This window comes from Hordeum vulgare, chromosome 2H (assembly GCF_904849725.1).
Source record: "Hordeum vulgare subsp. vulgare chromosome 2H, MorexV3_pseudomolecules_assembly, whole genome shotgun sequence".
NCBI lineage: Eukaryota > Viridiplantae > Streptophyta > Magnoliopsida > Poales > Poaceae > Hordeum > Hordeum vulgare.
The window spans coordinates 509,461,930-509,487,928 of NC_058519.1; the positions used below are offsets into that span (position 1 = coordinate 509,461,930).

Sequence of the window (25,999 nt, forward strand, 5' to 3'; positions counted from 1 at the left end):
CGAATTTTTTGACCTCGTTTATTACTTTTTTATTTAGGAAAAACAGCATTTTTGTATATAGCAAAAAATACACACGCAGCCGGCGGTACGTACCAGCTACCAGCGGATCGTTTTGATCTCAAGCAGATACTGTATTTAAGAAAAGATCCTTGCTCTAAAATTAAAAGGCTACTTGCAGCCCAGCCCAGCCAGCCCATCCCAGTCTCGCAAGCGTTCGCCTATATCACTGCCCACCCTTCTGGTCTGGATAACCTGGTTCTCAGTGCCTGCACCTTCTCAGCCGTCCTCTCTCTTCTTCCTCCGTGCTGCTTCTAGCCTACGTACGACTGTCGTGTTGGCCTCCAATGGCGAGGGCTCCGGTGCTTCCCGCGATCTTGTGCCTCGCGGCCCTTGCGCTGGCCGGCGGCGCCGACGCGAGGAAGATGGTCGGCGTGTACGAGCTCAAGAGAGGCGATTTCTCCGTCAAGATGACCAACTGGGGCGCCACCATCATGTCCATCCTCGTCCCTGATTCCAAAGGTATGTATGTTCATCTTCTCCTCTCCACCCGAAATAATAATGAAAGATCTTGTTTCCATATACCAAGAAAATCATATATGGCCTTATGTGTGATCTTTCTTTCCTGTGGCGTGTAAGACTCACTTACCTTGCGCAAATTACTTTGCAGGGAATTTGGCCGATGTTGTGCTGGGCATGGACACCCTCGCTGAATATGTTGTAAGACCGCCGGTCCCTTCTCTTCCCTCAGATCTCTGAATTATCTTTTCTGCATTCCTTCAGCATCCGTCTGAAATGTAGATTTATTCATGGAACAGTACGCCGCTCCTCGTTTTGTTTGTTTGTTTTTCGGTTCAGGGTAATGCATATGAAACGTTCCCCTGAATATATGGGCCGTTCCCCTGAATTCCTTATTTCAATTGGCAATCGCTCGGTTTCATTTGTGTGCCTGTTACTTGGTTTCATTAGCACGATTCAGGAGGAGGATATCGCTCAACCTTTAGAATTGCAAACAATGCCGACATGCTCTGTCGAATACCCTGTATTCACCACAATTTTGTCAATAGTCAATAGCTCAAGGGTTCACCACCATCTTGTAGTACCTTTTTTTTCTTTTCTGAAAAGCTCTTACATTTAATGATCAAAAGTACAGAGAAGAGTACATGATCATGAATAAACAGATGAACCGACAAACAGCTATAGCTGGATCCGATCCTTCTTGTGATTTTTAGTGCACATGTCGTGTTAACTGCCCACAATGTGATAAAATTTCTCTAAAAGGAACTTGTGGCCCTTGGAATGATGAAGGGAGAGCTTTTGTTTTCTAAAAGAGTTCTGGCCGTGGGATGGCCCTCGTCTTCCGTACGAGCTTCAGATTTCCGTTCATTGTCTACTAATCCTCACCCTCCCCCGTATTACACATGTCCCTTGTTACTGTAGCCTCTTCCCATAAGTTTGATTAGTCAAAGCATATATGGCAATATTTGAACAGCCCGGCAACAGAATTTTCCATGCACGAGCTAAGTCTTCCATCAATCAATCAGATTTTCAGACAAGCTTATCTGCGAGCCGTCATGCTAGACTAGTCGAAAATGACACCTCAACATCAACTAACAAAGTTTGAGAAAAATCCTGGGTACAAGCCATCAAGCCAAAAGCTGGTCGACAATGACGACACTCACCAACCAGGCCAATCTCTCCATCGTGGTGCTCCGATCCATATTGTCATCAAATTCTTAAAGGCCATTCGTACATACATATATAAGCAACACGCCAACTAGCATGTGAAATCATAACTTATCCTAGCAAAGTTTTCTGATTATTCCCCCGATATCTCAACTTTATTTGCTGTCCTGATTGGACACCACGTTAATTTTAAGTTGGTGTTTCCTCTGGCTGCTCAGAATGACACCTCTTACTTTGGGCCGCTGAATGGGAGGGTGGCGCAGAGGATGGCCAGGGGCCGCTTCGTCCTCGACGGCAAAGTATACCATACCTACCTCAACGACGGCAAGAACGCAATTCATGGTATGATATTGTCTGCGTGCTTCGATCAGAACTTTGCTGTGGCGCGAGATTCGTATAAATAAACGAACCGATTAACCTGCCATTGATTGTGCGCTTGCACTGTAGGTGGCAAAAGGGGGTTCAGCAAGGTGATATGGACGGTGAAGGAGTACGCCGCCGGCGGCGACTCCCCGTACATCACCATGTACTACCGCAGCTTCGACGGAGAGCAAGGTGTGAAAATGTGCTTTTATTATCTCGCAATGCAATCAACAGCCATGGCTAAATATGACAAATGAGCAGGGTTCCCCGGAGACCTTGACGTGTACGCGACGTACCAGCTGACGGGCCCGTACGAGCTGAGCATCCGCACGAACGCGACGGCATTGAACAAGGCGACGCCGGTGAACTTCCTGCAGCACGTGTACCTGAACCTGGGCGGGCAGGGCAGCGGCGACATCCTGGGCCACACGCTCCAGCTCTCGGCCTCCCGGTACACCCCGATGGACGAGGAGCTCCTCCCGTCGTCCGGCCGCGTCGACCCCGTGGCCGGCACCAGCTACGACTTCCGCACGCCGACGCCCATCGGCGCGCGCATCCGGCAGGTCATGGGCGGCAAAGTCTACGGGTACGACATCAACTACGTGATCGACGGGGAAGGCATGCGGAAGGTGGCGGTGGCGCGGGACGGCAAGTCCGGGCGTGCGCTGGAGCTGTGGGCCAACCAGCCGGCCATGCAGCTCTACACCGGCAACTTTCTCAACCACACCAAGGGCAAGGGCGGCAAGGTGTACGAGCAGTACGGCGGGTTTTGCCTTGAGACGCAGGCGTACCCGGACGCCGTGAACCACCCCGAGTTCCCGTCGGTCACGGTGAGGCCCGGCCAGGTGTACAAGCACGACATGCTCCTCAAGTTCTCCTTCTAGCTAAGGCTGAACTATGGCTGCGGCACGGTAGCAATAGTACCACCATTGGTTGATGGGTCGTAGATGTGTTCGCTCTGGATTTGGAGGTGGCGCGATTCGTGGGACTCGATGCTGTTATGCCGTGGGCCCAGAACGGATACGGTATTTGAAAAATAAATTCATATGTCTGTGCAGTGCAAATATCCGTTCAATAGTGCATATTCAACGCTGACTCTCAAACCCCTCCCAAGCGTCCAGACGCATTATCTCATCCAATGCGGTTGTCCGCCTAACTCGCGTTGTGTTGAGAAACTTATACCGAACACACGTTTATTATAAAATTGGTCAAAATTAAACACAACGCCACTTGGCTCATTGGGTCCACCATCTATTTAAATGATGCCAAACGCCCGACAAGAACCTCACCACACCTCCGCTCTCCATCTCCTCCTTGCACCATATTCTTCACATTCTTCATGGGAGCAGGCTGGGTGGCAACCGAGCCTGCTGGATACGAGCCAGGCAACTCGTTGCTCCATCTCCCTCGCCGCACGAGGCCGCTGCAGGCTAGCTCGCGGAGGGGGCAGTTCCAAGCGGACGTGTGGTTCATCAACTCATCAGTCCAAGCTAGCTTGAGGAGGACTCGCAAGTTGCTCGAGGCCATGCGGAGGATCATGGCGGCACGGGCATCGTGGTAGCCGTGGACGAGGCCGTGTCCTACCGCACCTCCCGAGCATGCGACTACGTCATCCACCGTCAATGTTCCTGGAACAGCGCCCTGCCGACAGATAAAGAAGATGGCTTCATGGAGATCGATGAGGCAGCGACTAGCACACCCGCGTCCGTCGCGATCATTGAGGTAAAGTAGAACATGGGAGGCCATTGTCGCGTTGTTGCTGGCGTGCACAACTGATGTGTTGCCTGCTTCGCAGGCCACCGTCATCCTCACCCCCAAAATCAACCATTATTCGTGCTTTACGAAAGCGGAGGGCACCCTTCCCCTCCGATTGAAGCATATCCCTCTGACGCCACTCCGATGAGCGAGGCAACCAGACATGGTGAAGTGAAGGCCACTCTTGCCCTTTTTGCTGATGCATATACCTCCGGGGCTCACGACAGTTCGATGAGCGGGCTGCCGGGCTTGAGGAAGACAATGAAGAACCATCATGGCCGACAATAGATGAGTTTAGCGTATCCATGTCGTAGGAATGGAGATCCATCGTCGCCGACCGTAGAGTAGTTTTACCTCAGTTTGGTATAGCTTTTAGTTAAAATTTATCCAAATTGTAAATGTTCTCCTACGGTTTGTATGAATATCATCCGATTTGAATTAAATTCGTCTAGTTTGTGTAAGCAATGTTTGAAATGTATGTGAATAGTGTAGGATGGACGACTCTTGTATCCGTGTTCGCGGGCTGGTTCCAGATCCGCGGACGAATATAGTGTCCATTTTGCGGGCCAACATTGGTGAGAGCCCTAAGAAAATGAAAGAAAATAGTGTGCAAACATCAGCCCTTTAGCACTTCAGCGCGACCCCAAACAAGCTTTGAATATTATAAATTAGATGTGCACATCGATCTACCGTGGACCAAGCAATGATACAAGCATGTTAATACAAAGCTTTGTTAATGAGACACAGATCTTGAGCATATTGACACACACTGTTGGATGCCATTCTAGAGGGAAAAGCCACAAGATTAAGTTTCTACTTATGAAGATCGAGTTCAGGTTTCAAAAAAAGTTTGAGTTCTATCTTTCTCTCTCTCTCTTTCCTTCCCTCCCTTCCTCCCCCTGCATTTGTGTTCACTATTTGGCTTCACAATAAGTGGCCAACTTTGATACAACACCAACTACATAGCACCTCCACTCGTGCATTTACATGAGGCTTTGAATTCTATTCATCACAAAAACAAATTGCTTTCCCTTTTTATGTCGATTTTGAAAAAACTTATGACAAAATTTAGTGTCCCTTTATTTATCATATGTGGAAACTAAAATGTTTTTATGATAAATGATGTGACTAGATGATGCACACTATGAGAGGGGGCATGTGGGGTTTGAAGGTTAATGATACATTTAGACCCTTTTTGAAGACTCGCAAAAGAACAAGGCAAGGGGATGCCCTCTCCCCCTTATTGTTAGATCTAGCGGCTGATACTCTTGCTATTATCATAGATAGAGCTAAGAAAAATGTCTTTGTTAAAGGGGTGCTTCATGAAACTTTACATAATGGGTTTAACATGTTACAATATGTTGATAACACTATCTTTCTTTTACAAGATGATGAAACTAGTGCTAGAAATTAAAGTTTGTTCTAAGTGTTTTTGAACAACTATCTGGTTTGACTATTAATTTTCATAAAAGTGAAATTTTCTTGTTTGGTGGTTGTCGAGGCCATCGAAACTAGGTGGCGACTTGAACGGGGTTGGTCGGAATCGAGAGATGCGAGTTTACCCAGGTTTGGCCCCTCCGATTGAGGTAAAATTCTACATCCTGCTTTCGGTGATTATTGATGATCAACTCGATTACAAGGGTGTGAAATCGCTAACCTAGCTCTCGAGTCTTTATTACTTGTCCTTTCCACCTCAGAGGCTCCTCTTTATATATACAGACAGAGGCCCCGAGGTTAAAATAGAGTTCTAGTCACATTACAACCCATGTCTTATTCTATTTCCTACTAACTTGGTCGAGGGAGAATCTCCACGTTTCCCTTGGTGAGCCGGCCTGCCATGCGATGGGCCTTGAGCCGGCCTTCTAGTGAATCACCCCGTGGGCCTTTGCATCCACGACCTCCTGCCCAAGTTATAGCCCAGACAGGTTATTCCCATGGCAGGTTAACCCGTGGGGTATATCCCCAACATTAGCCCCTAGTTTAATTTGGATTTATCCATGTTAAACTTCATCCTGAAATAATACCAATGAGAACCTCTCAAAGTGAAGATTAGCTTGAGTTGCCTTTTGAGTTGGTAATCTTGTGTTTCTGAGGGAAAAATTTGCCCGAGTCATAATTTTGTCGGGTTATCTACATTGTTTAAGACTTGGTACTTTTATCAACTGTAGTTGTCATGACGCCATCCTATCATTTGCTAACGCCATCCAGTCATCATGTCGAATCTTTTTCAAATTGTGTCAAAATCCTTCTCAGGCACGAAAATCAAGGCGTCTTGTTTGCGTGAAATTACTGCGTCCACCTCATTTCACTGCACCGCTTTGGGTGTCGGTCTATTACAAATAAAATGACCGGTGTCCATTTTAACATCTTCTTCTTCCTCTCGCCTTTAGCATCTCTCTCGAGTTCCACCGGCGCCACACTTCATAAGGAGACTTCGCCCCTGCACAACCGCAATTGGAGTTCGTCGCTGTCGACATCGGAGGTCTTCCGAACGTGATCGTCCACCATCTTCCTCTTCTATGAATCCTTGTAACATCCTCATTACCACTTTAGGTCTGCGCCGCCGTTCATCGTTTGTCGGAAGTTCCTCACATGTATTGTAGGTTGTAGGTGTATATCTATGGTTTTCATGCGTGCATTCTGTGCGATTTCAGCACCGCGGTCATCTAGCTGTCTTTGTAGATCCATAGAAGATTCATCTAGATTTTCTGTAGATGCCTTGTTTAGGTAGTTCCGCTATTTAAAGCATAATTTCCTTCCTTTTTATGCATCAAATAGATCCACTCATTCAGCCGCTTTGATACGAAATTTGTTTGTTGCTTTGCAAGTTTCACTAAGTCTTGATATAACCTGTAAAGTGCCCTTGAGCCGGTTTTAATATGGCTAATATGCTTAGTTTTGCTCCATTAGCTAGTTTACCGAGAGACGGACCATTATTTGGTTGTATGATCTGTAAATTCTTATGAGGCGCCAAATCCTTCCTTTCAATTTCGGCTCTTCTTTAGATACTGATGACCTTGGCCACTGTATTGCCTAAAACCTGCTTAAAAGTTTGACTCATTATGCCTTTTCTCTTTATTTGTTTGTTGTTCTGTGCTTGTGAAACTACCATCCCTCCCAAGACCAGCAAAATTTGTGGTTGGGTTAGATCCCAAGAATCTATTCTCACCTTGGAGAACCTCGTTACGGAAGGTGTTTTGCCGGCTAGGAACATAATCAGTTGGCGAGTGCCTGACGAAGAAAGCTCCCCACAGCCCAGGCAAGGGGAGGTATTTTTTTTACTGATCATGTGAAGAGGTGATTTCGGCAACCCGACTCAAAATTCTTCAGGGATCTCCTTCACTTTTTTAACCCGAGGCCTCGAGATATTGGAACCAATTCAATGACCAGTATTTGTCAGTTCCAGGTACTCTGCAAAGTGTACCTTCAGATTGTGTTGTCTATGACTCTTTTTAGAGAATTCTTCTATCTTAATCATCAAACCAAAATGAAGGATGGCCCTAGTGTGGAACTTGGTGGTGTTAGAGGAAGGATAGTTCTTTCCCTCAGACCAAGTTGGCAAGTCATCCGAAAGGATGGAACAAGACTTGGTTCTAGTGTAAAAACACCGCTCATGTGGACTAGAACCCACTACTGGGTTATCGGTTGGAGTGGCATTGCTCCGATGGTGAGTTTCCGGGTTGGCCAACCGACGAAGAAAGAAAATTTCTAGCCCCTATGGTGGTGAAGTTAAAAGCCCTCAATGCCAATGGCCTTACTGGGATCGACCTAATCCGATGTTGGATTACCTAGCGGATTCCCGTCGGCATAAGGGGCGATTTAACGTGCAACTATACCAACGAGTTGAGGGATGCGGAACACTTCAACAAAAAAGAGTTGATTGACAAATCCAATAATAAGCTGACTAAGACATTCTTTTCTCACTCCAAAGAGAAGTGTAGTACAACCAGGTTGGCCCCGTTCTACTTGAAGATCCAGTCCCTCCAGTATGTACTTTGTCACTCTTTCTTTTAGTTTCTCCTTTCAACTTTGTTTGTTACTCCATACTTATTGTCCCACTTATATTTGTGCAGGCTGACTATCATTTCTGGAAAGTTGTTTCCAAGGCTTCTGCTCCTTATTAAAGCCCTTAGAAAGAAAAAGCTCTTGAATTGTCTTCAGAAGAGGAATCTGAGGTGGAACTCGATTTTCTTTGTCGTTTATTTATCAAACTTGGTGATGCATGCTTTTATAAGGATAACACCAAGACTAGTCAAGCCGATGATGTCGAGGTAACTTTGAGCTCCGCCAGTTCTTCAGAAACATATGTTGCGAAGAAGACAAGATGAGCGTCAGAAAGGTTAAGTTCTCACATCTAGCTGCCTACTTAGATCCCAACTTTCTTTTGAAGCGAGATCAACACGCCGTTCAAAAATGCAAAACCCGGAGTTGCTCGAGAGAGTTGTCCGCCGGCTTAGAGCCACCTAATCGCAAGCAACGCCATGAGGTGCCACACAGTCCAACTGTGTCTCACCCTCAAGCTGGTCGTTTTAAACAACCTCTTAGTCCATCTAATTTACTTTATCATGCGGAGTCATATCACTCATGTGGCGACTCAACTGCAACCCAGCTTCCCTCTTTTACCATCAACCGTGGGTAAGCTTATTGAAGCCATCTTTTGTTGACTAGTTCATCATTCATTGTTTCCTCAATTTGATAGACTTGTTTTCATGATTAACAGAGCCCAAGCTTTTATTAAGAAAAGGTGGGTGAATCTTATTCCGCTGCTGGGGAACATAATGTTCAAAATCCACATTTAGCTGAAGGAGTGACTCACACTGAGCCGTCCATTCAAGTTGAGTTGACGCATGAAGTAGAAATTTTTCATGTCGATGAACCAATTGCCGTGGGAACAACTGGTGATAAGCACGGCGCCCTAGATGAGCCAACATTTCAACCTTCAAGTCTTGTCGCTCCTCCAAACAGTCTGGATAATATTTCTCCACCAGTCGTCATATATGACACATAAGTGATTGTTACTCGCGGGTCTGTTGCGGCAACAAAAGTCCTTCCTTGGCGCTAGGAATTCTTCTTGTTACTTCTCTGGTTTGCGTCAGTTTTTCCCTTGAAGAGGAAAGGGTGATGCAGCACAGGAGCGGTAAGTATTTCCCTCAGTTTGAGAACCAAGGTATCAATCCAGAAGGAGGGCCTCGTCAAGTCCAGAGTACCTGCGCAAACACAAACAAGCTTGCACCCAACGCTTCAAAGGGGTTGTCAATCCCTTCAAGATTGTTTGCAAAGTGAGATCTGAAGGCGGAAAGTGCAACGAAGTAAAAAGTGTAAGGCTGAAAATATGGTGTGGAGTAGACCCTTGGGGCTATAGTGTTCACTAGAGGCTTCTCTCATAATAGAAAATATCACGGTGGGTGAACAAATTACTTTCGAGCAATTGATAGAACCGCACAAAGTCATGACGATATCTAAGGCAATGATCATACATATAGGCATCACGTCCGAGACAAGTAGACCGATACTTTCTGCATGTACTACTATTACTCGACACATCGACTGCTATCCAGCATGCATCTAGTGTATTGAGTTCATGACGAACAGATTAACGCCTTAAGCAAGATGACATGATGTAGAGGGATAATCTCAAACCAATGATGAAAACCCCATCTTTTTACCCTTGATGGCAACAACATGATGCGTGTATCGCTACCCCTTCTGTCACTGGGTGAGGTCACCGCACGGTATGAACCCTAAACCAAGCACTTCTCCCATTGCAAGAACCATAGATCTAGTCGGCCAAACAAAACCCACAACTCGAAGAGAATTACAAGGATATGAAATCACGCATAGAGAGATCAGAAGAAACTCAAATAAGATTCATAGATAATCTGATCATAAATCCAAAATTCATCGGATCTCGACAAACACACCGCAAAAGAAGATTACATCGGATAGATCTCCATGAAGATCATGGAGAACTTTGTATTGAAGATCCAAGAGAGAAAAGAAGCCATCTAGTTACTAGCTATGGATCCGTAGATCTATGGTGAACTACTCACGCATCATCGGAGAGGTCATGGTGTTGATGGAGAAGCCCTCCGTGTTCGAATCCCCCCTTCGACAGGGCACCAGAACATGCCCCACATGGGATCTTGCGGAGATAGAAGCTTGCGGCGATGGAAAAGTGATTTCGATGATCTCTTGATTTTTTTGGGATTTTTAGGGAATTTATAGGCGCAAGCCCTAGGTTAGGGGGCGCTCAGGGGGCCCACAAGCCTGTGGGCCGCGGGGTGGGGGCTTGTGGGGCCCCTAAGGCTCCCCTGCCTTGGCTCCCAAGCTTCCCGATCTTCTTCCGTTCCGGAAAAAATCTTTTCGGAGATTTTCTTCCGTTTGGACTCCGTTTCAAAATCTCCTCTGAAAGGGGTCAAAAGCATGGAAAAAACAGGAACTGGCACTTGACACTTAGTTAATAAGTTAGTCCCCAAAAATATATAAAAGGCATGCAAAACATCCAAAGTTTGACTGGATAATAGCATGAAACCATCAAAAATATAGATACGTTGGAGACGTATCAGGGTCTTATCAAGCCCCTCGCCCTTCAACTATTGTAACTAAAGTTGTGACCAAGGATGAAGGAAAAGGAAAATCCAAACTTGAGCTTCCAGAATTTGAAGACCTTGACCTCTAAGAGCTGTATCACTAGTATGTGACCCGGCTGTGTGAGAGCCGGGATTCTGAAGTAAATTTGGTCACTACCATGAAGACCAAATAGGAGGTAAAAAATCTAACCTTTTGCTTATCATCTATACTGCCCAAGAGATAGTTCAGTACAATAAGTAATGAACTCGCTATTGTGAATAGTTTGATGAGCCAAACATAGCCCTCAAGGACCAGGTCATTATAAAAAAAATAAAGTGTCGGTGCTTTCTTGACCGAGGATGAAAATTTCGTTGATCATAGCGCCCAAGGGCCGGCTTATCTCCATGAGATAGTTGGGTCTTCAACTTGGATCTTTATAATCTATTTAAACAGCTGGATATCATAGCCCCCAAGTGCCGGGTCGCATGCATGCAGTGGCTTGGGACTTTGTAGAAAATTCGATCTCAGTGGTGTAGCCCGCAAGGGCCGGATTATTATGATAATAATGAGCCGGCACTTCTTAGATGCCTTGAGGTGTAAAATTTATGTTACTTTATCCCCCAAAGGCCGGCTTATCCTACCGACAAAGATGGGTCTTTGCATAAAAAACTGCAAAGTGCAGCCCCCGAGGGCCGGCTTTTCTGTTTGAAACAGTCGAGTCTTCTTGTTGTATAGCGAAGAAAATGACACATTAGCCCCCAAGTGCCATGTGGATTGCTTGCAACTGCATGGGACTTTATCAGCTTGATCCAATATTTAGAATCATGCAGCCCCCAAGTGTTGAGTCGTATTTTTCAAGGGTCCCGAAACTTTCACTTATAATTTCTATGCTTTGGTAGGAATCATTGGAACAAACTTAGTCTATGGTAGTCACTCTTCACAAGGAACTTCTAGATGAAAAGAAGCTGAAGACTATTATCGAGCAGAAAATGACCCGACCTCAATCTGAAAATAAACAAGCCTACGATCTTCTTGAACAAGCTAAAACTGATTTTGACAAGGAAAAATCCGCCCTGCTGCAACAAGCCGAGGATGTGGAAAACGACTTGAACATGCCATGAAGGAGCCGCAAACTTTGATAAAGCAGCTCAATGTCATGGTTACGAAAATCTTTGGTATGATGTGTGAACTTTATGTTCTTTGCCTTCCGGGTCCAATAATTTGCCAGCTTATTTTCTTGTTGGTTTGTTGAGAGGATGCAAGATTGGTAATCTGGTTTGACCACCGATTGTGAAGTTGAAGGCCATCTTCACATATATAGAACAACTTTTCACATCAACACTTTCTGCTACTAAGACGGCAAAAAATTTGTAGGATCCTTTGTTGAATATTAGGGACATGCTCAAACAACTGTCAACGGTTCTGTAATGGATTGAGGAATATAAGAGCTCGGCGACTCGTATGGGAGCATACTTGGCGCTTGCTCGTGCCAAAGCCCATGTTCTAGAATTTGATGTTGAAGCGGCGGCTAACGGGTTTCCAGAACTGAAAGCGTACAACTCTTAGTTCACGGAGGAAAATTTCACCAACTGTGTGAAGGAGACTCACGCTCTCGCAACTCTTCTCGCAAACGAGCTGGATATTGGGAAGTGCCAGTCTTCTTGTTCAATGGAAAATCGACGCATAGGTGGCTCGAAGGACCAGGCTTTTCAGATCATTCATCCTCGCCATAAGAGACCCTTTTTCCGTGATGTCGACTCATCTGTTATTGTTCCTAGTACTTCATATTTTCAATCTATGTGCTCAATTGGCTCGGTCGACAAAGACCAACAGATTGATGAGGGCGAGCCGGCTACTGCAGATCCTAGCGCAGAACGTCAAAGCAAACATGCTGAGGTAGAAACTGCTCAAGCCGTTGGTGAGGAGTAATTACAATTAATATTTTTTGTGGCTCATGAGATGAGCTTGTAATAAGGGGTAGTGGATTTGACCCAGTTGTCGTGCTATCGTGCACGTAATACTTCACTTTTGAATCTTCGATGATATCATCAACCTATCTTTGCATTGCTTCTTGATTGTTTAATAAGCCGCCCTCCTTTGTTTGTATGGGATAAGCTGCCAAAATTATAAAGATTCTTCTGATATGTTGATCAGGAAAATAAGTGGTCATCTTGTGACAAAGTATAATAACCCGGTAGTCTGTGTATGACCCGACAATAATTTTGTCCAAGAAAATAATAGATCATCTTGCTGACGCAGTAGAATGGCTTGGTAGTCAATATATGACTTCGTAAAAATATGAAATTCCTGCAATAAGAATATGTGATAAAATATATTTATAAGTCGGTGATATTTTGAGATTCAAATCTTACTTCAATTAAACTAGCATGATAGCCACTAGTTTATCCTCGCTGTTTGTAAGCCGACTCACACATGACCCAATCGATGTTTTAACCAGGATAAGTTCGGATGTGACTTATCCTAGAGTACACGAGGTTGGAGTAGCATGGAGCGAACAAGAAGGTTTAACCAAGTTTCAAAGAAGGCGGCTCTCACGCGACACAAGGGTGTTTTAACCTGGATAAGTTTGGTGTCCATAAGGATTGACTTATCGAGAGTACATGGGGTCACCTTGTTCGAAGAAGCACCTTGCAAACATGCAGGTTTAACCATAAATTTTTGTTGTGTTTGGCTTGAAGTCGGGTCAAGATGGAAATTATAACTAGCTAACTTGTGGGGAGCCCCCAAGTGACCTGCGTTCCAAAGAATAAAGACATAGGAAATTTTGTAGCCGAAACAATAGAGATCCTGAGTTTCGGGGGTGCCGGCTTTATTATATTGAACACAAATATGTATACATAGGTATGTACAATGTTGTGGAGCGAGTGGCTCTAAGTATAGTAAGGCCAAAGATGAGCAATGTTCCAGGCATGTCGTGTTTCCTGCTCTGAGGTATGTGACTTATTATGCTCACGTATGTCAATTAGATAATATGAACCATTGTGGAGATTCTTGATGATGAAAAAATGTCCCTCCCATTGTTGAGGTTCTTGAATCAAACGGAGCACTAAGTCGCCTTCGTTGAAAGTTTTGCTGCGAAATCTACGACCATGATAGTGATGTAGGTATTGTTGATATATGACTGATAGCGAGCCGACAAGGTCACACTCCTCGTCCAATGCATCAAGGGTGTCTTGGCGAGCTTGCTCAGTGCCTGTTCAACATAAGCTGCAACTTTGGGGGAGTCATGTCTGATATCACTTGGTAAAATAGCCTCTACTCCACAACTAGAAAAACGGCATGTAGCCAGTGGATCTATTATGAGTAGTTCGGATTCTCCAAAGTATTGAGGGAAGTGTTGGGGATACACAAAATGGGTAGGCCCATGAATGGTCGAAATATCATAATAGCATGGGGTCCAGACATGAGGTTGGTCCAGACAAATACATATATACTATCCACTCGGGCAAGTACATTCCATCCACTCGGATGATAGTCAACCACTCGGCCGTATGACTCACTCGGGTATGCGAAGACCAACAATCGTCAAGGGAGTCGAAGCATAGAGGTTATGTAGTGGGTTGACATTATGGCATCAATCCCCATATGTAACATAAGAGGTGAGGGGGTGGCACACTCAATATAAGCCACCCCCTCCACATAGTCAAGGGTTTGCTCATTCTCCCCCCTTGGCTTCCGTGCAATTAGTCTCAGGACTTAGCTCAGGCATGAAGATCCGTTATTCCCTATCTTCCTCGAATACACCATGTAACTCCGTGTTAATGACAATAAGCAAAGCCTCTCTGCAACACGAGGCGTAGGGTTGTTATCTCCACCGTGAGAGGCCCGAACTCGCTAAAACACTTGTGTCACCCATTTGCCTCTCGATAGATCATGCTCCTTTATCCTACCCCTGTCTATTGTCGGAATCATTACCACGACAGGAAGTTCTTTGACCCAGCAACCCAGTGTTCTCTCTAAAGGGACCATGAGTCGGGGTTTTATCCCACCAAGAATTTCCTGGTTTGCTCACTCAGCCTTTCCGTTAGACCGTGGATGTTCTACTGATGCAAGGTTAAGCCGGATACGCTCTTGTTGGCACAACTCCTCCATAGTTCCTTTAGACAAATTTGTGCCATTATATGTGATCATGCTTGATAGGTCTCCAACGTATCTATAATTTTTGGTTGTTTCATGCTGATATATTATCATTCTAGAATATTTTGGGGGCATTTATTTACCAATTTATATTATTTTTGAGTACTAACCTATTGACCCAGTGCCCGGTACAGGTTGCTGTTTTCTGCGTGTTTTTTGCTTTTTAGGTTTTCCATACCAAACAAAGTCCCATTTCCCTGAAACTTTTTGGTGATTTTTTTGGACCAAAAGAAGACAAACGAGCATCCGAAGAAGTCTCGAGGCCTCATGACGGGCCCACAAGACAACATGGCGCGGTCTGGGGGCACACCCTGATGGCTTATGCCTCCCTCGTGGCCCTCCCGACTCCGTTCTCTGGCTTATAAATTCTCATATACCCTTAATACATCAGAGGGAGTCCCGAAACACTTTTTACGCTGCCGCAAGTCTCTGTTCTGATGGAAGGCCATCTGGAGCTCCGTTCCGGCACCATGCCGAAGGGGGATCAATCACGGAGGGCCTCTTCATCAACCTTGTTGCCCTCACGGGGATGTGTGAGTAGTTCACTGTAGACCTATGGGTAGATACTTAGTACCTACATGTAAATCTCTGTCTCTTTGATCTTCAATAGAATGATCATCGCATCTTCGATATGATACATATGATGTAATTCCTTTTGTGCGGTGTGTTTGTTGGGATCCGATGATTTGTGGGTTTATGTTCAGATTATTCATCATAAGTATTTGAGTCTCCTTTGAATACTTATATGATTCTTATGTTCATGATTATGATAGATTCGTAATTCTCTGCGATCTATTGATATAGTTTGGCCAACTAGATCGATATTTTTTCGATGAGAGAGGTGCATTGTGGTAGGTTCAACCTGGTGAATTTCGATATCCCAGTGATAGAAGGGGACAACATGTGTCTTTGTGTTGCTTATACTAAGGATAAAATGATGGTATTTATTCATATTGCTTGAGTTTACTTTGTATACATCATGCCATCATTCTCCATGCATTACTCTGTTTTACTTAATACTCTAGATGCACGATGGATAGCGGTCGATCAGTGGAGTAATATTAATAGGTATAGGTAGGATTCGGCCTATTTGTTTATAGACGTGATGCCTATATACACATGATCATTGTCGTGAATATCGCATAACTATCGACATTTTTGTCAATTGCCCAACAGTAATTTGTTTACCCACCGTATGCTATTTTTCATGAGAGATGCCATTAGGGAAAGCTATGGCCCCGGGTCTATTCACAACATATTGATAAAACCTTCAATACATTGCTCTCATTTACTTGTTTTTATTTTATGTTGATATCTACAATTATCTACACACCTCACTTGCTTGTAAATAACAAGACGAGAGGGTTGACAACCCTCTTGCGTGCGTTGGGTGCAAGTTGTTTGTTCTTTTGTGTGCAACCGCTGAAGACTCTTATGGGTTATCTTCCTATTGGTTCGATAAACCTTGGTTTCATAATTGCGGAAAATACTTACCCACATTGTGTTGCGATAACCCGTTCCTGTTCACAAAAAACCCAATGCAGATCACAAGTATCAGGAAGGATTTCTAGCTCCTATGCCGGGGAATATCTTCACCAACTACCAAGTAACGGCGCACAGAATTTCATTCAATTGTTCCTCTTTTTATTTGATGGTATGTTTAGTTTGTCTCATAAAAAATACATAAATATTTATATTTTCATGTTACTAGTCTTCTTGTTTGAAATCATGGTTAGTTCTTCCTTTGTTCGCGTTAGTCCCATTAATGATGTTGTCAATTTTAAACAAAGGGGACGAGAAAGTTTGAAAGATGCATGGTATAGGATCTGTTCCACTCAAAATAATGAAACTAATAAGCTATACACTACTACCTTGAACCATAATTTTCATGTTTGTGTGACAACTTGGTATAGGTTTGTCCTTGACACCATCACCGGTGGGAATTTCTTAATGTGTCACACTTTGGATGCCTATAATGCCATTCAAAATCTTGTTGGAACACCATTCATTATCATTAATGAAACCAATTTAACCTTGGAACATGTTATGCAAAGACTTGAGTCTATTGAAAGGAAAATGGTTACTCGCAAACCAATTGAGGAGTTAGATAAAAAATGGCATAATCACATCAGTCAACTTGGGTCACGTGTAGGAATGACTTTGAAAACCTTAAAGGAAAACGACACTATTATTGATGAGAGGGTAGAACAAGGTTTGAGTAGAATAGATAAAATGGAGGAGGTGATTGACAAAGTAGGTTCCGCCTTTACACCATCTACAACTAATGCTAGTACTTCTCGAGACAAAAGTCCCAAATTCATATACATTCCTAAGAGCATTAGTACACCTCCTACCAAAAGAAACGAAGACCTCAAAATGATTAGTGTTCACTCCAACTTCGTAAACATAATAAAGGATCCTATTATTAAGCCTCCTATTATCCAAGATTGTGTTATCAAGGAGCTTGATGTCAAAGATGACAACACTCGAAATTATGCAATATGCCTAGCTATGGAAACAATAGCGCTTGTTGGGAGGCAACCCAACAGTTATATTTATTTTTTATTTTTTACTTTCTGTTAGTTTGTGATAACATGATTATTTCCTCTGCAATAATTGTGTTTTTATGTTTTACTTAGTGTTTATGCCAAGTAAATCCTTTGGGGTGATTTACATGATGAGTAGAATTCATACGGTGCAAAAACACAAACTTTTACATCGAGTGTAGAATTTATCTGATTTTACCGGGATGCCTTTTAAGCTGAATTATTTAAATAGTATTTCTATACAAATTCCTTTGTTCGTCTAAGTTTTCAGAAGTTTTGGAGTTACGTAAGTATAGGTTCGTTACATATTACTAAACATTGTTTTGTTTCAGTCAGATTCTATTTTGCATGCATAGTTTGCTTGTTTTGATGATGTTATGGATTGTATTAGGGGGTATAATCCATGGAGTAGTTAGGATACAGTACCCTATGCTAAAGTAAAATAATAATCAACTTATAAAAGCACCTGAAAGTATTTTATATGTTGCTTATACTAACGGATCTCACAAAGTTTTGTTGAGTTTTATGTGATTGAAGTTTTCAAGTTTTGGGTATTATCCCGATGGACAAAGGATTGAGGAGCAGCAAAAGCCTAATCTTGGGGATGCCCAAGGCATCCCAAGGTAATATTCTAGGAATACTCCAGCGTTTAAGCTTGGGGATGCCATGGAAGGCATCCCCTCTTTTTGTTTTAATCCATCAGTATATTACTTGGAGCTATACTTTTATTCATCACATGATATGAGTTTTGCTTGGAGCATCATTTTCTTTTGTTTGATTTTAGTTTCAGTTTGCCACAATCATTGTTTTCTAGACACGCCTATTTGAGAGAGATACCACATCATCACAATTTGTTAGAATACGCTATGTGCTTCACTTATATCTTTTGAGCTTAACAGTTTCTCTAGTACCCCACTTATATCTTTCTGAGAACGTTGGCGTGTAGATTTTATAGAAATAATATGCTCTCAATCCTCACTTATATTTGTTTGCGAGATGGAAAAATAGTGACGGTAATTTGCATGGGTCATTAAGACTAGATAAAAAATACTGGGTATTCAATGAGAGATAATTAAAACCATCATGTAGCACATATAGAGAAATTGAGGATTACTGATATTGATGTGTTGGTATGAAAAAGGCGTGAGTGAAAAATTCGTAATTCAAATAGGTGTCGGTATTAAGAGATTATAAACTTCTTGTTCATCTAAAAAAATTAAAAAGGCATGGTGATGATGTGTGAGCATTTCTATTCCTCGTTGAAATCCTAGTGTTTCTTTGGGTCAGAGTCGTGCGATAGTTAATTTCTACCAACCCTCTCCCACGGGGCATGTGAGTATTACTTTGATTTGTGATAAAACAAATAAAACTTTGCAATAAGTACATGATTTCTTCATGAGAAATGTGACAACATGGACTTACGCAATCTCACATCCTCATATTTGCTAGCCTCTTCGGTACCGTGCATCGCCAGTTCTCGCCTTGAGGATCGGTGAAACTTTCGTCGGTGCATCCAAACCCCGCGACATGACATGCTCTATTGCACATAAAACTTTTTATATCCTCCTAAAAAATCCAACATACCTACCTATCATGGCATTTCCATAGCCATTCTGAGATATATTGCCATGTAAATGCCATCGTCACTTCACATGACTAGTTCGTTCATCATCATAACACTTTGCATAATCATATAGAGTTGGCATAGTATTTGTGGCAAAGACACCATTCGTCATATTTTTTTATACTTGACACGCTAGATCTTTGCACATCCTGGTACACTGCCAAAGGCATTCGTACATAGTCATATCGTCCTATCAGTTCTCATATTGAGTTGTAAGTAAATAAAACTGTGATGATCATCATCATTAGAGCATTGACGCACTGAGGAAATAAAAATGGGGGGGGGCAAATGAGACCACCATAATAATAAACAAATGAATGAGAGAAAATGAGAGAAGATACTTTGCTACTATCCTTTACCACACTTGTGCCTCAAAGTGGCACCTTGTTCTTCATATGGAGACTCTCATGTTATATCATTCATATGCTAGTGGGAATCACTTTTTTGTAAACTTGGCTTGTTTATTCCGATGAAGGGCTTCCTACAATGTCCGAGGTCTTCATGAGCAAGCAAGTTGTATGCTTAGCTTCAGTGGAGCTTTCATACACTTATAGTTCTTGTGCATCATTTGCATGACGATCCCTACTTCTTGCATCGATATCTATCGATGGGCATCTTTATAGCTCGTTGGTATGCCTAGTTGATGTGAGACTATCTTCTCCACTTTTACCTCTTTGAAACCTACCACTATATTCTATTCCACCTTTATGCTATGTCCAATGGTTCACGCTCATGTATTGCGTGAAGAATAAAAAGTTAATGCATATTGAAAAAGTACGATCCAATTGCCTTACTTGGACACTATGGTGCTTGACATTTGTATTAATGTGTTGAAGATGGAGCATGCCTTGCTAATATAATGAAGATAGATGGGGTTAAAACAATATTTGAGGATCACATACTTTGAAAGATTAATGATTTGTTGCTTATACCTATAAGTATTGTTGTGTTAATATTTGTTAATTCATCATTTCTCAATTGACATACATTCATAAGGTTACATCATGGATAGCATGTCACATCAAAAATTCTGTTTTTATAATTTACCTACTCGAGGACAATCAGGAATTAAGCTTGGGGATGTTGGTACGTCTCCAACATATCTATTATTTTTTATTGTCCCATGCTGATATATCAACATTCTCGAATACTTTGAGGTATTTATTTACCAATTTATATTATTTCTGAGCACTAACCTATTTATCCATTGCCGAGTGTAGTTGCTATTTTCTCCGTGTTTTTCCCTTTTCAGGTTTTCAATACAAAACGAAGTCCAATTGCCCTAAAACTTTTTGGTGATTTTTTCCGGGTCAAAAGAGACCAACGAGAATTGAAAGAAGGCACGAGGCATTACGAGGGGACCACAAGCTAGTAGGGCACGAGCTGGGGCGCCCTGATGGCTTGTGCCTCCGTTGTGGCCCTCCCGGCTGCATTCTCTGGCTTATAAATTCTCATCTACCCTAAAACATAAGAGGGAGTCCTGAAACACTTTTTACGCCGCTGCAAGTCTCTGTTCCTACGGGAGGCCATCTAGAGCTCCGTTCCAGCACCCTTCCGGAGGGGGGCGATCACGGAGGGTCTGTTCATCAACCTTGGTGCCCTCACGATGATCTGTCAGTAGTTCACCACGGACCTATGAGTCCATATTCAGTACCGAGATGGTAATCTCTCTTTGATCTCCAATACAATGATCATCGCATCTTTGGTTTGATCCATATGATGTAATTCCTTTTGTGCGGTGCGTTTGTTGGGATCCGATGAATTGTGGGTTTATGTTCAGATTATTCATGATAAATATTTGAGTCTCCTATGAATACTTATATGATTCTTATGCGCATGATTATGATAGCTTTGTAATTCTCTTTGATATATTGAAATAGTTTGGCCAACTAGATTGATATTTCTTCGGTGATAGAGCTGCGTTGTGGTAAGCTCAACGTGGAGAATTTTTATATCCCAGTGACAGAAGGGGACAACATGCGTCTTTGTGTTTCTTCTACTAAGGATAAAATTATGGGGTTTATTCATATTACTTGAGTTTACTTTATCTACATCATGTCATCGTTCTCCATGCATTACTCTGTTTTATTTAATACTCTAGATGCATGCAAGATAAATCGATGAGTGGAGTAATAGTAATAGGTCCAGGCAGGAGTCGGCCTATTTGTTTATGAATGTGATGCTATATACACATGATCATTGTCGTGAACATCTCATAACTATTCGATTTTCTCTCAATTGCCCAACAATAATTTGTTTACCTACCGTATGCTATTTTTCATGAGAGATGCCATTAGGGAAATCTATGGCCACTCGGTCTATTCACAACATATTGATAAAACCTTCAATACCTTGCTGCCATTTACTTGTTTTTATTTTATCTTGCTATCTCCAATTATCTACATGCCTCACTTTCTTGCAAATAACAAGACAAGAAGATTGACAACCCTCTTGCCCGCGTTGGGTGCAAGTTGTTTGTTCTTGTGTGTGCAGCCGCTGAAGACGGTTGTGGTTGATATTCTTATTGGTTTAGTAAACCTTGGTTTCATAAGTGAGGTAAATACTTACCCACATTGTGCTGCAATAACCCGTTCCTCTTCACATAAAACCCAATGCAGATCACAAGTATCAATGCTATGTGGGTAACCATAACGATAACTCAAGTTTTTCATGAATTTCACCATAGTCTCAGCGTAACACTTAGTGAGTGGTTCTTCTTCAACTCACTTGGTGAATTTATCCATTGCAGCCAGAAGACGTGTCTTTTTATCTGACGACATTTTGGAAGGACCCACCATATCAAGTCCCTATACTATAAATGGCCAAGTTATTGGAATCATGTATAACTCTTGAGTCGGTACATGAGCCTGTCTTGCAAACTTGTGGTAACCATCGCACTTTCGCATGATGTCTTGTGCATCACTATTTGCGGTAAGCCAGTAAAAACCATGGCAATAAGCTTTGGCAACCAAAGATCTTGAGCCAGCATGATGACCACAATCTCTAGCATGGATTTCATTAAGGATTTCTCGGCCTTTAGCACGAGATTTTTTTTTGAAAAACACCAGTGATGCTTCGACAGTGTAAATCGCCATTGTCTATACTCATGGACTTGCATTATCTAAAAATTTGTCGGGCGATGATTTCTTCATCAGGGAGCTTAACTCATGTGAAATATGCCAAATATGTTATGGTCCAATCACGAACTGCATGCACAGGCGCCACTAGGTGTGCCTCGGGATATAGGATACCAATGTACTCCTGTGATGACAATTGAACTGAAGGGTTGTCGAGCACATCAAGGAAAACACTAGGTGGCACCGGCTTACGTTGAGAGCCAAGTCTTGACAAGGCATCAGCAGCCTCATTGAGTCGGCGATCAATGTGATCAACTTGATAACCCTGAAAATCACTGCAATGACTGTGGCTGCTCGTTTATAAGCCGTCATGAGAGGGTCCTTGGAATCCCAAGTCCCTGATACTTGTTGAGTGAGCAAATCTGTCTTGCCCAAACATCTGACCCGACTGAGGTTCATCCCCTTGGCCATACGTAGCCCGTGAAGAAGAGCTTCATACTCAGCCGCATTGCTAGTGCAAGGAAACATAAGCCGTAAGACATAACAAAATTATCACCTCGAGGGGAAGATAAAATAACTCCAGCCCCCTAGCCTTCCATTTGTCTTGACCCATCAAAGTGCATTGTCCACTAGGTGTTATCTGGCTTTTCTTGCCGAACTTGTAATTCAATCCAATCATTGATAAAGTCCACGAGAGCTTGAGATTAGTGGTTGTTTGAGGCACATGCTTCACCTGATGTGGTCCAAGCTCGACCGTCCACTTAGCAATCTGGCCTGTGGCCTCTTTGTTTTGGATGATATTGTTGGAAATATGTCCTAGAGGCAATAATAAATTTGTTATTATTATATTTCATTGTTCATGACAATCGTTTATTATCCATGCTATAATTGTATTGATTGGAAACTCAAATACATGTGTGGATACGTAGACAACACACTGCCCCTAGTGAGCCTCTAAGGACTAGCTCGTTGATCAAAGATGGTCAAGGCTTCTTGGCCATAGACATGTGTTGTCATTTGATAACGAGATCACATCATTAGGAGAATGATGTGATGGACAAGACCCAAACTATGAACCTAGCATGTGATCGTGTCAGTTTATTGCTACTATTTTCTACATGTAGGGTATCTCTTTCTATGACCATGAGATCATGCAACTCCCGGGCATCGGAGGATTGCCTTGTGTGTATCAAACGTAACAACGTAACTGGGTGACTATAAAGGTGCTCTACAGGTATCTTTGAATGTCCCTGTTGGGTTGGCGTCAATCGAGGCTAGGATTTGTCACTCTGTATGACGGAGAGGTGTCTCTAGGGCCCACTCAGTAATACAACATCATAATAAGCTTGCAAGAAATGTGATTAAGGAGTTATTCACGGGATCTTGTATTACAGAACGAGTAAAGAGACTTGCCGGTAACGAGATTGAACTAGGTATGGAGATACCGACGATCGAATCTCGGCAAGTAACATACCGATGGATAAAGGGAACAATGTACGGGATTGATTAAATCCTTGACATCATCGTTCAACTGATAAAGATCTTTGTAGAATATGTAGGAGCCAATATGGGCATCCAGGTAAAGCTATTTCTTATTGACCAGAGATTGTCTCACGTCATGGCTACATAGTTCTCGAACCCGCACGGTCTGCACACTTAAGGTTCGGTGACGTTTCGGTATAGTTGAGTTATGTATGTTGGTTACCGAAGGTTGTTCTGAGTCCCGGATGAGATACCGAACATTATGAGGAGCTCCGGAATGGTCTGGAGGAAAATATTGATATATGGTAAGATCCGTGTTGGTCACCGGAAAAAGTTTAGGCATCACCGGTAGCGTACCGGGGGTGCCGGGAGGGTTCCGAGGGTCCACCGGCCCCGGAGGGGCCACATGGGCTGTGAGGGATGCGCAACAACCCCTCGTGGGCTGGGCAAACCTCCCCACCTAAGGCCCATGCGGCTGGGCTAGTGGAGGGCCAACCGTAGGAGGTGGCGCCACCACAACTTGGGTGGCAAGCTTCCCCATGGGCTGTCGCCCCTCCCTCTTGACCACCGCCCCCTAGTCGAAAACCCTAGGGTGCAGCCTCCTCTCCCTTCCCCCTATGTATATAGATGGGGAGAGAGGGCAGCAACACACCTATGCCACGGCGCAGCCCTGTCTCTCCCGTAGATCAGTTTTCTCCTCTAGACCGGTTTCGATATTGCCTGGCGAAGCCCTGCCGGAATAGCTCCACTAAAATGGCCGCCATGCCATCGTGCTGACAGAGAACTCATCTACCTATCCACCCTCTCTTGCTGGATCAAGGAGGTGGAGATCGTCATCGAGCTATACGTGTGCTAAACGCGGAGGTGTCGTCCATTTGGCACTAGATCGGGATGGATGTGATTGGATCGCGAAGATGTTCTAATACATCACGCTTTCGCTTAGCAATCTACAAGGGTATTTAGATGCACTCCCCCCTCTCGTAGATATTAGTCTCCATAGATTGATCCTGGTGAGCGTAGGATTTTTTTTGTTTCCCATGCGACATTTCCCAACAGTGGTTTCAGAGCTAGGTCTATGCGTAGATGACATCACGAGTAGAACACAAAGGAATTCGTGGACGTCGATATTCATATTGCTTCCCTCCTTAGTCTTTCTTGATTCAGCGGTATTGTGGGATGAAGCGGTCCAGACCAACTTTACTCGTCCACGTACGAGAGACTGGTTCCATCGACTGACATGCAACTTGTCGCATAAAGATGGCTGATGGGTGTCTATCTCTCCCACCTTAGTTGAATCGGATTCGACAAAGGTGGTCCTTGTAGAAGGTTAAATAGCAACTTGCATAACACTGTTGTGGTTTTGCATAGGTAAGAAGCATTCTTACTAGATACCGATAGCAGCCACCTAAAACATGCAACAACAAATTAGAGGACATCTAACTTGTTTTTGGAGGGTATGCATGTGATATGATATGGCCAAATACATGATGATGTATATTTGATGTATGAGATGATCATGTTGTAATAGTTAATATCGACTTGCATGTCGATGCTACGACAATCGGCAGGAGCCATAGGGTTGTCTTTAATTTTTGAGCACTTAATGATGCTTTACTTTATCGCTAAATTAATAGCAACAGTATTACAAGCATAGATGGCACAACAACCTCGATGGAAGCACAATGATGTAGATCATGCTGATGGAGACCATGGTGCGGCGCCGGTGATGATGGAGATCATGTCGGTGCTTTGGATATGGAGATCAAAAGCACAAGATCATGGCCATATCATGTCACTTATGATTTGCATGTGATGTTAATCCTTTTTATGCACCTTGTTTTGCTTAGGACGATGGTAGCATTATAAGGTGATCCCTCACTAAATTTCAAGACAAAAATGCGTTCTCCCCGAGTGTGCACCATTGCGGGAGTTTGTTGTTTCCAAACACCACAAGATGAATGGGTGTGGTAGACTCTACATTCACGTATAACGGGTGCAAGACCGTTTTGCACATGCGGAACAGTCAGTTTAAACTTGACGAGCCTAGCATGTATACACATGGCCATGGAACGCGGGAGACTAAAAGGTCGCACATGAGTCATATAGTAGATATGATCAACATAGAGATGTTCACCATTGAAGCCACCTCATCTGACATGATGACCAGACATGGGTTGGTGAATTTGGATCATGTACCATTCGAATGACCAGAGGGATGTGAATTTGAGTGGGAGTTCTTAAGTAATATGATTAATTGAACTCACTATCATGAACATAGTCAAAAATGTCTTTGCAAATTTTGTTGTATATGATTAGCTTGCGCTTTAGCTCCCCTGTTTTTGATATATTCCTAGAGAAAACTAAGTCGAAAGATAATAGTAGAAATTATGCGGATTGGGTCCGTAAACTAAGGATTGTCCTCATTGCTTCACAGAAGGCTTATGTCTCTAATACACTGCTCGGTGTGCTACCCCAAGCGTCGTTTGTGGATGTTGGGACTGACATACACGTTTTGATGAGTACGTGATAGTTCAGTGTGTGATGCTTTATGAGTTAGAATTGAGGCGCTCAAGACGTTTTGAACATCGGGAACATATGAGATGTTCCAAGATCTGAAATTAGGATTTCAGGCTCGTTCCCGTGTTGAGAGGTACGAGACCTTCGACAAGATTCTTTGCCTACAAAGTAAAGGAGAAAATCTCAATCGTTGAGCATGTGCTCGGATTGTATGGGTGCTACAA

At 43.1% G+C, this 25,999-nt stretch overlaps 1 protein-coding gene across 1 annotated transcript; it reads left to right on the forward strand.

The window, feature by feature from the left end:
- Window positions 1-228: 228 nt before the first annotated feature.
- LOC123426901 (galactose mutarotase-like) lies at window positions 229-3,110 on the forward strand. Its single transcript, XM_045110807.1, has 5 exons — window positions 229-519; window positions 668-717; window positions 1,902-2,025; window positions 2,131-2,238; window positions 2,308-3,110. Exons 1-5 carry the CDS (start codon window positions 345-347, stop codon window positions 2,928-2,930), a joined length of 1,080 nt encoding a protein of 359 aa, XP_044966742.1. The 5' UTR covers window positions 229-344; the 3' UTR covers window positions 2,931-3,110.
- Window positions 3,111-25,999: the final 22,889 nt, after the last annotated feature.

What these genes read in the sequence shown, in the direction of transcription:
- LOC123426901 (XM_045110807.1), top strand. Translation starts at nt 345, where the DNA reads ATGGCGAGGGCTCCGGTGCTTCCCGCGATCTTGTGCCTCGCGGCCCTT. An exon ending in CCTCGTCCCTGATTCCAAAG is followed by an intron (nt 520 to 667) that starts GTATGTATGTTC and finishes ATTACTTTGCAG; the next exon opens with GGAATTTGGCCGATGTTGTG. An exon ending in ACACCCTCGCTGAATATGTT is followed by an intron (nt 718 to 1,901) that starts GTAAGACCGCCG and finishes CTGGCTGCTCAG; the next exon opens with AATGACACCTCTTACTTTGG.